General features: G+C 39.2%; 1 protein-coding gene across 4 annotated transcripts in view; it reads left to right on the top strand.

Annotated features, from left to right (window-relative positions):
- The first annotated feature begins 1,379 nt into the window (after nucleotides 1-1,379).
- LOC137114213 (transient receptor potential cation channel subfamily M member 7-like) overlaps nucleotides 1,380-13,060 on the top strand; it is a 37,242-nt gene continuing 25,561 nt past the window's right edge. Inside the window, exons 1-4 of one of the 4 annotated variants that reach the window (XM_067495337.1) lie at nucleotides 1,380-1,555; nucleotides 9,525-9,604; nucleotides 11,215-11,253; nucleotides 11,875-12,082. In XM_067495337.1, coding sequence (XP_067351438.1) covers nucleotides 1,553-1,555; nucleotides 9,525-9,604; nucleotides 11,215-11,253; nucleotides 11,875-12,082 — 330 coding nt within the window. In that variant the 5' untranslated portion in view covers nucleotides 1,380-1,552. Of the gene's footprint in view, nucleotides 1,556-8,602; nucleotides 8,754-9,524; nucleotides 9,605-11,214; nucleotides 11,254-11,874; nucleotides 12,083-13,060 lie in introns of those variants that run through there. The other 3 variants (XM_067495338.1, XR_010913346.1, XM_067495336.1) reach the window with 3 other exon arrangements.

Raw genomic sequence — 13,060 nt, 5'->3', positions numbered from 1 at the left:
TTCAAAAGGGCTTTGAAACGGTAAGCTTAGTGATAAAAATATCCCTCATCACTGGCTATATGTTGTGTAAGTGCCGTGCATGAAATTAAAAACCAAACAGCACTGAGGTTTGAAGCTGTCATAAATATAAATGTTTAGTCACAACTGAGTTCACATAGAGAAAAAGAAAAAAAAAAGTAAAAAATCAGGCAAACTGAATATTGTTGTTTGAGGCTACCACACTGATATATTTTTTATATCTCACGTGTCTGGTGGAACCACTTTTCTCTTAGTAGCTGGAAATCACTATAAAACTCTGTGGAAAGTGTCCAAATGAAAAGTATGTTCAGTCCTCAGGAGTACAGTCACTTTGTGGAGACAAAGAATGATGCAACAAACCCCACAGAGGGGCCAAGGATTTGGCTTTTTTGCTGAACAGGTAAGGTACTTTCTATTATGTCATGCACAGGCAGCATGGCACTAAAGCTGGGAAACCTTGTTCATATTAGTAAATACTGACAATTTCTTTCCATGACTAACAGTGAATATGCATCTCGGGAATAATCTTTGGTCTTTAGCTTGGTGCTGTGGTTTGACTTCATGAAATGGTGGTGAAACAATTACTCTGTGACACAGAAATACACTAGAACCTGTTTGAAAGCACTGGGGACATACAGTACCATTAGATATACCCTTTCTGTGCCAAATTCTACCTGGTCCCCGGACCTAAGTGGCTCCTGGCGAGAACTGATTGTTTTGTCACTATCATTCCCAGCAGACAGGGTACAGAGAATAACCCAGATGTACAGATATTGTACTGACACAGAACGAAGGAGGCAAGGCACTCTTGAGCTGACATTGTCTGGGAAAAAGCTAAAGACCAGGGGCACCTATTGGTCACTAAGACGAACTACATCATCTCAATTAAGAGCTTTAGGCTTTTTTTTTCCAAAGAGCATTTTTTTAATTGTTTCGGGATGTTTTGTCTTTACAAGAGACACGTTTAATAATGTCAGTTTGTTTTATTTTGATGTTTTTAATTTAGTCAGGCGTCATGAATGTAATCACAGTGTGAGTTGATAGTGATAAGAAAGTTTGACTTTCCTAATGGTTTGACATTTATTACACATTAGCCTATTTATGAAAACATTTCAGTCGGTGTACCTGTACGTTGTTATTGTAAAGAAATTTGTAATCATCATGACGTGGTTTCAACGTGTTTGCAGGCTGGTTAACTGAGACACTGTGAGCAATGCGCAACTACTCAACTAATCGCGGAATTAATGTGTGTTTTGCGAGGTGTTTGTATTAATTTACAAGTTAAACAAAGTGCACATGTGGCCGGTGGCTCCGCCTCAGCATGTGACAGTGAGCTGGCTGACTCAGCCAGCCCGTCACGCAGCGTCAGTCTGGAGTCGCACAATTATGAAAAAGCAACCTTCCGTTGGAGCTGCAGCCGAAGCGGATCTCTCCAACGTCCACCGGGCTTTCCTTCCAAGGCTAACCGAGAGCACCGCCGATAGATGGATAAAAGCCACGACATACCTCTTCCTGAGACTCAACGGTGAAGAGAATGGTATGTGAGCCTCTGTCAGTAGTCAGTCGCCCGCCTCTGGCTTTAATAGTCTTGTCGAATTGGCGCTGAGGATCGTCGTGACTGATCGGCAGTTTTGAGTGGCAGGTCCCCCCGTGCATGCTGCCCTCCGTTCGTTAGGCACCCAGCGGAGGTCCCGGTGGCGTTTGCGGTGTAGGGTGACTGTGTGGTGTTTGAGCTAAAACACAATATCTCGTAGGTAATAAGACAAGCGTGCACAGTCACACAGTGTGTGGTTAAAAAGATCCCCCAAGTCACACACGGGCGGAACGTTAGCAGGCTAAGTAGCTAGCTCGCTAGCGCTAAACGGTAACGTTTGGTACTTAACCTAAGCTAACTAGTTAGCTACAGCAGCTGGGGTAGCGGACTGATGTTAGGAGCGGGTCAGGACCACAGGGACAGAGCTTCTCTTCACTAAGACAGCCCTCCAGGCACTGAACAGAGCATTTTCAGAGCAGCTGGTAGTTGTTTTAAGACACATTTCTGCCAGCTGTCACTGAGGGCCATTGCCGGTAAGTAAGTAAGTGCCACTTTTAGTGTCTGCCAAATGCGTTGAAACTAAAGGCTTTTTTTATTCCGCCAGAGTCGGGAAAAGTTAAATGGTGCTGAAATAGTGCATCTACTATTTCCGACTTCGTTCGACCTCTGTCCACCCACTCATGACTGTTTGCTCTGTGTGTAAAGCTAAATGCTTCAGGCCTGCTGCAAACCTTGTGGAACACTTGTCTCAACACGTTTGTTAGTTAAAAAAAACCCATTCCCCTTCCTTTCGTGACAAGCTCGGCCTCTTTTCCGAGCATTTCCTGTCGAGTCCTCTCTCTTGCAGCTCACCAAGGAGCTGAGGCTGAAGAGAAGAGAATATGACATGTAGCCAAAAGCTGTGACTCAGGTTTGATCAGTGCTTAGCTAGGTTATATTGACGTAAATAATTATCCCAACGTACACCTAACTTATTTATTAATAAAGCGATGGTAGTTTAGATTAAGAGTCAGGATCATGGATAACATTCTTTGTCACAGTGTATGACATTTTATCCTATAATATTGACTTGCATTGTCATATAGTAAATCAAAGTTCATATTGATGCAAGCTGTACAATATTGCCACATAGCAGTCTTGCTAGTAAATTTGCCCCATTGGCCTCATGCACAATAAAGGTACAATACACGGAACTTTGCCGCGCACCTTAAAAGGGTGGAAATCTCAGGCCTTAATGGCAAATGGCCACTTAGCACTTTGCTGGATGCTATTAACGTAAAAATGTGAATGCGATGACTATAGTCATTTTGTGGTTCAATAATCTAGAATTTGTCACTAAGCTGATGGTGCAGGAGTTGTGGCCTGCAAGTGAGGGAAAATCTATAACCCAAATCTCAGACATATCAGTTTGCCCATTAGGGTATCTGTCTATAGATATACATGTATATTTATCTCCCTGTATGAATTGCATGGGCCTTTTTATTCAGTTAGGCTCCAAAGCACCCAGAGATAATCTTTGTTCTCACAGTGCTAGTCTGAGCTGCTCACATGTCCCAACTTACACCCGGATGGGTGACACTCTTGAACTTCAGCTGCTCGTATCGGTCTGACAGTAAATGCAAGGTTTGAACTGATCAGAGTAGTCGGCATGATTTCATCTGTGTTGCCAATCAGTAATAAAGATTTATTATTACTAGTCTCAGTCACTTATGTAATGGAGACATTGGCATAGGCTGTAGAGCTCTGCGAGCTGGTAGGAAAGGATCTTGCATCACTTTTGTTGTGCTTAGGATAGATTCTAGCTTTACTAGAGTATCTATGTGTGGGTCTGTGCATACATGCAGGTGTGTGTCTGATTGTGTGAGGCCCTTGGCAAGTTTCAGCCTGTAAAGTGACTATAGCATGCCTGTATGAACTCTCTTATCTCATGCTCCAAACCATTTGCACCACACACAAACCCTTTGAAAGATAATTGATGCAGCTTTTCCAGTGTTCCTGGATTTGGCTTTCTAAAAAAGTGGGCACACTTTCAGTTTGTTAGTTTTGCAAATGGAAGTGCTCCCCTCTGTAGTGCTTCTTCATTTATTTATTTATGTAAAGACTCAAGTTCCAGATTATTAGTAAAGTCCTCAGTCCCTTGCCATATGCTATTTGCTATATGACTCCTTACAGCCCAAGCAGTGTTTCAGCGTTGCAGTGTTTAAAAGCTATGCCTGGGGGCACAAGTGTAAGAGGTGGAGAGCTGTCACGCTGTGGTCTTATGACTGCTTAAACTGACTTTACTTCTTTTAGCAGCCTTCCAGGAATCTTATCTGGAGGCTATAATGAACTTGTTCCTTTCATTTAAAATTCTTTTATAGACCTGCATCTTGGGAACAACCAGTATGCAAGGATCACAAATTGATAAAGCCTGTCTAGGTTAGTGTCTCACAGTGTGTAATGTATTCTCTTTTTATGATGCCTATTTTGATCCTACTTTGACCCTATAAAAAAGATTATAGATTAAGTTATATTTTTAGCATACTAAGGAATTTAGCATGAACACAGGTTGTGCTGTAAACCTGAGACTTGGATATGAGCAACATCTAGGTCATCAACATTGGGCCTTGAGATTTGATCTAGAACGGCACATTGTGGCACTGGATTTTACACTGGATTTTACATTTGTAGACCAATTTTTGGCAAGTTTGATTAACTATATGATTGGCCTGACATTGTCTATTGTTAAGTCATGACTGGATTCTGTAAAAGTTGAAAGAACCCGCACGATTACAGCATTTTGATGTAGGACTAGACATCAGGGTTTGATTGAATCTAATAGAATCTGCTGAATTTAAATCTATTTTGTATGTATATTATGTAAAAGAAAGTAGTTTTTTTTTGGGAATTAAACCAGGTTAGTTGGAAGAAATTGCAGTGTCACTAATTTTTCCCATTTGTGTTCTTTGGAAGGCTGTGTTGCATGATTGTTTGGGGAATGCCCTAAATTGCAAGAACTTGGGGGAAAAAGCTCTGGCCTCCATGTACTATCCAATGTCACATGTATGCTAAAGTATTGGCATGCACATGTATTGCCCACATACCATGGCACCTTTCTTCATGGTTATGGTTATGTCTAAATGAAGCTGTGAGAAATATTAATACAAAAGTGACCAATGCCAGATTGACAAGCCAGTCACTAAAAAAACAGCATATTTCCCATTGTGGAATTGGAGAAAAGTAATCAGATCTACTGCGTACAAAGAAGGCCTGTTTATGACCTTCAGACTCGAAGTGGTAAAGAAAATTGGATTCCAGATTACAGTTGCCCCATAAACCAAGATCGTACTTCTCTTATACCAAAATATATATCACAAATTTACAGAACATTATTTTCCACATGCAAATCCATTTCCATAATGAATGGAACATGGATTCATGATTCCAATATGAATTACTGACACAGGAATTGACCATTGTTACGTGATGTCACACCCTCATAGAAACGCCCACCTTGAAGGCAAAAGGAGGCTTTCGTCCATTGGCCATTATGTTATTTTCCTAATTTTTTAACTTATCTTTGCTCTAGATACAGGCATCATCAGTACATGCAATGCTAATGTTTGTCTACAGCTGGTAGCAAAGCATATGTAAAAGACCTACAGTACATGTGATTAGACTTCTCCTAAGCCTGCCACCCAAGTGCACTGAATTGTTCCAGTTTCTGTTCCACTCAGTAATCCAGGCTTTCAGTGATAGGTCATTAAAGCTAAAGGAAGGATTTGCCTGATGTTGGGGAAAAAATAAATAAATTTATGTCATGAGATGTTTGTTTATGTTTTAAACTGGCCAAAAAAGGTTCAATCAAAAACAATCATGGATCACCAATAGGTAGTTGGTAGCCCCGCTCTGCAGAATACAGTTCTGAGCAAGGCTAGAGATCTATCTAAAATTAGCTAATTAGCACTCACATTTGCTTTGTCAAGGACAAATTTCTTATCCTTCACCTCCCAAATGAAAGCATTATGGATCTATCGACTATTCTAACTTAATGCTGGAGGCAGTGTAAGGGAAGGGATCAGAATAGCAGTGTTTAAACTTTGCTGTTTTTAAATGGCTGTACTGACAATACTGCAGTTCTGTGGTATTTTCTGTGTTATTTACCCTCTTTTCATGGCCTTGAGTTGGGGGCTAGAATTGAGACCTTCTCTTTGGACTTTAGATTTCTCTTAAAATAAATCAATGTTTATGGGGTTGTCTTTCAAAACATCTTGGAAACTGGCAGATTTCTAGATACTTTTTGCTCTGTTTGATTTCTTTATCCTAGAGTGCATTTCCATGGACTTAAGTAGCCAGGTTACTGTTGGCTCAGCCACTGATGTGACTACGGTTTTAAGGATGGCCCAAGAATTGGGGCACACACACACACACACACACACACACACACACACACACACACACACACACACACACACACAGAAAAATCAAAAGTGAGAATCAGAAATCCTATATTATTCCCCATAGGGAAAAAGCAGCATTTCCTGTCACTATACAGTTAAAATATGTAGTCCAGGTTTCCAAAAGAAGTCCAAAGTGAAAGAGAAATCAGTTATTCTTCTGCTGCATGTATATGTGGAGTTCCAGTAACCAGACTGAGAACCTTCGCTGACATATTGCAGTTAACCAGGTTTCTTAAGTGCATGTAAACGCTGTTCCCCGATAACCCAGGAAAGCTGATTTTGTCTCAGTACCCAAGTTACGTAAGTGCATGTAATTGCGTATTCTATTAATTAATTAATAAGAAAATCAAAAGGGTATATGCTTAACTAAAACTTTATTTCAGTTTTCATTACAAAGAATGGAAAAATGGCATGAAGGTGTGTCACAGCAAGTGTACCTTAATTAAGTAAATGGAAAATAAACTGCAAAATAAATGTTATCCTTCTCCTTGTTCACTGAGAACTCTTCTGTTTGGTTACTGCTCAAACTAAAGGTCCTGACCCTCCACTCTTTCTAATGGGTAATAGAATTGGCAAGCCAGATGTTCTGCTCACCCCGTATTACATCAGGCAGAACCAGAGGAATTATGGCTTGACCTGCCAGCCTTGTTACATTGTTGGGGAAAATGAAGAATGAGGAAGGAAGAGCTCAGCTGGCAAGATTTCTGAGTTCATGGTGTGTTTTTGTGTGTTTGCTGCTGACATAAGGAAGATAAAGCTACAGTCTCCCCAAATGAACACATTCACTGCTTAACTGAACACATTTAGGTTTAGACCAGATGAACATGACCACACAAATCACTAAACATTTACCCATAAACAAACTCTTAGCATCCTACCTACATTAGTTGAAATGATTGAGATGGAAAGGTTCTGGGTTATATTTCCTGAAGGAACAGAACAATCACAAAACCTGGAGCTCAAAGAAAGACCCCAAAGCGGAAGAGGGAGGTATTGAGGAAGTAAGTGTGTGTGTGTGTGTGTGTGTGTGTGTGTGTGTGTGTGTGTGTGTGTGTGTGAGTGAGTGAGTGAGAAAGAGAGGGAGTTTTGGCAGGGACTCTGAAGTGCTCAGCCTTTTGTTGCCTGACATTCTCAGGTACCATAGTTACAGGTTAGCAAACCACAGTCCTGCTTAATCTTCCTCATTAACGCTTTGTTGGATCAAGACAACGCAATTCATCCATAGCACAACTATGAGCCCTCTTAAAGTTATGGGGTGTGGCTTATATTTGTCACTAGATCAAGAGTCAATGATCTGCAGTACATTTCCATAAAAAGCACATTGATAACATAACCCATAAATGTTAGGTAGGCTGTAAAGTGAAATGTATGGACAATAAATAATAGGGAAAAATACTTTAAACATGTGAGTTTTTACAATAGTTTTGACAAAAATATCATTATCGGTGTTCACTAAGTGCGACACCATAATCAAAACTACCTGTATTTACACTGTATGACACAGACTCTATCATTATTAGAATAACTACTACACTATGTTAAAGTTTTTTATTCACTCTTTCACTGAACTGCGGGAAATTACTGTAATGTGTTTTGCACTAAACAAAATTATACTGTACAAAAAAAGAGATGTCAGTTGTTCATCAAATTGTCACTTTTCAAACCTACACTGTAAGTAGAGAAGCTCTAAAGGAATTGTTCCACCATTTGTGACACACTTCATTCACTTGCAGAATTAAGAGATCAGTACCACTCTTTAATATGAAGCTATAACCTAACCTACCTCTGTCAATAGGTTTTAGAGTGTTAAAGGTGCAGGTACATGGATTTTATATAGTTATATATGGATAGAGCCAGCCAAGCTGTTTCCCTTCTTTTCCAGTTTCCAACTCCTACTTCATGTTAAAGGGACATAAATGACCTCCTCATCAAGTGTCATTGTTTAAAAAGAAAAGCTCAGCTGCTGTCTTGCAGAGCTATGTGTGCATGTGGGCACTTTTCTGTGGTTTTCGGGATTATTATCAACCTTCCATCATTTTTCTTTTCACCTCTAAATAAGTGGTTTTGATAATTGGGGGGTTTTCTACACTGTTTTGTGGATTAAGAGGTTCAGGGTAGGACGGCCAAAACATCATGTTGAAAAAAGTAATTTCTACTACTTAGATAATAATTTACACTTAACAGTAGAAAGAATAAAAAATGTAAAACCAAAAAGCACTTGAAACATACTTTTAAATGCTTTATGTCTGTGCTTGGGAAGTTAATTTCTAAATAAAGGAGGCCTCCTGAAGCATACGTGTGGGGCCACTAACTCTGTGAGTCACAGTTGGTGGTGTCTCTCCAGTCGACACCTAGGTATATATCATTGAGGCCTCTGCCCGTCCTCTAATCCTCTCCCATACCCCCACCTCCCTCATCTTTTTCTCCCCAGCCTAGGTATAATATGTAGTTTGTCTCAGACACATTCATCTGCCCCCTGAGTGGCTTCTTACAGATTAGCAGTGGATGGAGTTTGGAGGCTGCAGTCGCTCACCGATCACTCCGCTTATAACTTCTGGCAGAGACTAACAGCATTGTTGTAGGCTTCAAGTGCTCTATGGAAATTTCTTTGACATCTTCAGAAGCACAGTGATTTGTTGCTGATGATCCAGTGGTCACTTGAGGCTGTGGTGATTGTGGTTTGTCCAGGAGATGCTTGAAGGAGCCTTGGTATGTTCCTGTACAAAGCCCTTAAACACAGAGATGAAGAAGAGGACATCAAGGTACATACTTAGTGGTTTGACACTGGTCAAGCAGTGGAATGACCTGTTCATTCAGATATTTTGATAAAACTGTTGTAGATATGGAGCCTGGGACAGTATGGTCAGGACTATGGGCAAGAGATTTAATTCTGGGTTTTAGAGGTAGATTGAATTCTAGACGTAGGATTTTGGATACCTTCATATTTACCTAGATGCAAACATTGTGATGATTGCTTTCAGTGAGCTCTAGCAGAAAATAACTTGCTGATAACTACCCGTTTCTCTACTTTGCCAGCTGTTGTTGATTTTAATACTATTATTCAACTTTAAGCAATAGGTGAAAAGCTTTAGTGTATAAAGTTTTTTTTTTTTTTTCTTTTCTTTCTTGGAGAGATTAATGTTGGTAATCTCTTGTGGGTTTCTCTGAGCTGTACTGGGGGAACTGAGGAATGATGCTTTAATTGAAAATTCCTGTGACATAAATCCTTGCTTTGATTACATTGAGATTTATATTGCGATAATTTCACTGTAGCTGTGAAATACCTGAAGTTGATGTACCTTCATTAGTTGTCCTAATGTCATTATCTGCATTCTTTTATTTGCTTTGACTTTTTGAAACTACCGTGGATGTAATAAAAGTGTTTGTACAAGCGCTGTTACTGAGGCAGGGTTATTATTTTTACATCCTTAACAAATTTCTTAAATTCATGCAAACATAATGAAGCTGTTAACGCAAACATGAGAGATGTTAGTTTCTGTCCACTGCTCACTAGTGTTTCTCTTTGTTCACAGTCCCAGAAACCCTGGATAGAAAGCACTTTCACCAAGAGGGAATGTGTGTACATACTTCCAGTGTCAAAGGACCCTCACAGGTATGTGCTTAGTGGACTATAGTGTGCCTTAAGGTGATTACCATGGAAACTGTGTAATTGTATGGTATGTTTTAAAGTAGGCCCAAACCCTAACCACTACTCTGCAGAGAATAAATGAGTCTGTTCCTACATAATTTAATGTCTATGTCTGTCACTATAATTACAGTGTTATAGGGTCGGAAGAACAGAGATTAACCTGTGTATCATAGTGGCTTCAAGAAGTAATCAGACCCCTTCACTTTACGCAGATTTCATTCTATTAAATTCTGTTGTTGGGTGGAAATCTCTACATAGACTGTTTATAGGATTTAAATAAAAACATTTTTTTTTTCAGCATCTTCATTGCAATGTGGAGATATGAAATATTCACATCAAGTGAGGGAAATTAATTATGCCATATGTGCAAAATGTGAACTTTCTATTGAACATGAGCATTTTTAACATAATGAACACGATTGGCAAATGCTTCTTTACTTTGTGTGCCCCTACACTCTCCGCCATCAGCTTAACCTCACCATACTTCCTTAATGAGGCTTCCTTGAAATATTGCAAATGGAGCATGTTTTTTTTTCAGTATCATGCAGCAATAGTTCAAGTCTGGGGGCTTTGGCTGGGCCACTCAAAGACAGTCCGAGACTTATCCTGAGGCTACTTCAGTGTTGTGTTGGGTGAATACGTTTTACATGCTGCACTTAAAAATGAGCTGCCACCTTGTTCTAAGGTTGCATGGTTTCCCTGTCCCATCCCCATTGCATGATGTTACAACTATCATACCTCACTATAGGGAAAGGTATTTGCTAGGGAATAAGCAATGCCTAGTGTGTGCCAGACATAGTGCTTGGAGCTCTGTCCAAAGAGTTGCTTTTGACTTTTCTTTCTTATTTGTATTGTCCTTTCGGTCTTTTAAATGCTATTTGGGAAAACTCCAAACAGATTGTCATATACCTTTTACACAAACTGGTTTGCAGAGTGCTGCTGTGGTGGCTATTTTTCTCATATCTTTGCAGAGTGACTTTTTTTTTTTTTTTTTTTGAGTGGATTCTTGCTTTGCGCCATGACCAAGGCCATTTTTACCCAATTACTAAATTTAGCTGCCAATGCTAGAAAAGAATCCAAACTTTGTATATTGAGGCCACTGTACTGCTAGGAACACTAAAACCTTATAAAAGCTTCTGTACCTCACCAAAATTTTGTCACAGAGGTCCAGAGTTTTTTGGACTGGGGGATGGGGCTGGTTGATGTCAACCATGTACGATCCAATATTGGGTGACTTTTTAAAGAAAATCTTTACTTTTTTTAACATCAGTTATTTGCTATTTCTATAATATGTACTGCTGTTCGTAGATGATTCAGGAATTTCGGTGGAAATAGACCAATTTAACCTTAGCACAAAGCCCTGCATGTGACTCTGATCAAAGTGAGAGTGCCCTTGGAAGGTTTCGCTACTGCTACTTGGTTAAAGGCCAGTCTAACTGGCCTGCCTTTCTCTGTCTAGGCATGATCACATAATTTGAACTGTCTGCATATCTTCTTAAATGTCCTTCACTTGTGAAAAGCTTGGATTGATATTTTAGTAAGTGATGAAAATGTTCATGTAAAATTCCTTTCAGATGCCTTCCAGGATGCCAGATCTGTCAGCAGCTAGTTCGGTAAGTACTATTGAGTGACTCTGTTACATGACAGAATCTGTATGTAAGAATTCAGGGAAAAAAGGCCTAAATGCTTTTTTTATTCTTTTTTTCTCAATGACAATAACAGCAACCCTCCTCAGAAAACAAACTTCTGGCTTTAAATTTTAGTGTTTAATGATGCATATTCTACACAGATGAAGTTAAGAAAACACAAATGATTAGATCGGTAATTGATTGTAATAACAATACTTTAATTGCCCCTTATACACAAAGTAAAGCTGACCTACAGTCTTAAAAGTTTGTTGAAGTGTTGTCATCACAGTTGGCTTTTTGTATAAAATATTATATTTTTAATGTATGTTTATTGATTAAATTTAGTTTTTGGTAGTTTGTTAATCTTTTATTGTAAGTTCTGTAATTGTTTGCCTTCTGATTGCAGTAGGTGTACTGTAGCTAGCGAGATATTTAGTCTTTTTCTTTTGGTTTTTTTTTGTATTACTTGTTTCTCCATTTTACTATTCTGCTATTGAAAACTACAATTTGATAATGGTTAAACATTTATTTTTGTAAAAAAAAAAATTCACAATTAGTAAGTGTGTTATTGTATTAGCAATTACAATAATCCTGTTCACCCTCAAGGTGCTGCTGTGGGCGGCTTGTGCGGCAGCACGTTGGCTTCACAGCCAGTTTGGCCACAAAGTACTCGGACGTGAAGGTGGGGGAAAACCCCACCCTGCCCATGCCAGAACTGGAGGAATGGTCGGTGGAAAAACACACAGAGGAGAGCCCCACTGATGCTTATGGCGTCATCAACTTCCAGGGAGGGTCTCACTCGTACAGAGCCAAGGTAGGAGGGCAAACTCTTCCTTGCTGGAGGCCATGGTTTTCATGTTACATGCAGGCTTATGTCACTTGTGACATGCATTGTAGAAAAATTATCTAGTACGTTATTCTCTGGGGTTCTGGTCAGTTTAGTTTGGTTCCTTTCCACTAAAAAAACTTTAGAAAAAATATTTGTTTTACATGGGCTTAGGACTGTAGTTTTAGAACTGTAGAATTCCTTGAATTAAAATTGTGCAAATGTTAGTGGCCCCCCTTTTAATTCTGCATGTGTAAAACATAATACAAATTGACTGATCATAGCAGGTCTTTGTATTAGGCAGATACAACCTCCGATTGACAACATATGTTTGTTTTTTTTCCCTTTTTTGGCTACATTTTTGTGCAATAAATAATGGCAAAGTGAAAAAGAGTTGTGGCCAATACTAAGAACCTCCCATGATTCAATAGCTTGTAGATCCACCACCCAGCAGCAATAACTTGGAAATAATAGTTTCCTGTATGACTTTATGAGTCTCTTATATCACTGTGGAAGAATTTTGGCGAGGATGTCCTGATACCAGTACCTGGCATTGGCCTAATCCTGCCTTTGTGTATTTGTAAAATTTGATACTGTGATACTGTGCCCGATGCCATGGTAATATCTGCAGATAGGTGGAGGTGGAAAATTTGTTTTAGAGCTGTTTTAAGATTTGATGATAAAAGTAAAGTTGAATGCAACTGTTCTGTGCTAAAGTTTTAAGATCTACAACCCCAATTCCAAAAAAGTTGGGAAGATGAGAATGTTAATAAAAACAGAATCAAATGATTTGCAAATCTCATCAGCCCATATTTTTTTAACAATAGAACATAAACATCATATCAGATGTTTAAACTGAGACATTTTGACATTTCATAGAAAATTTTCGATAATTTTGAATTTGATTGCAGCAACACATCTTAAAAGTTGTAAGGGGGCAACAAAAGGCTGGAAAAGTAATTGCCG

Source organism: Channa argus, chromosome 2 (genome assembly GCF_033026475.1).
Source record: "Channa argus isolate prfri chromosome 2, Channa argus male v1.0, whole genome shotgun sequence".
Classification (NCBI taxonomy): domain Eukaryota; kingdom Metazoa; phylum Chordata; class Actinopteri; order Anabantiformes; family Channidae; genus Channa; species Channa argus.
This window is presented reverse-complemented; position numbering and strand designations above follow the sequence as displayed.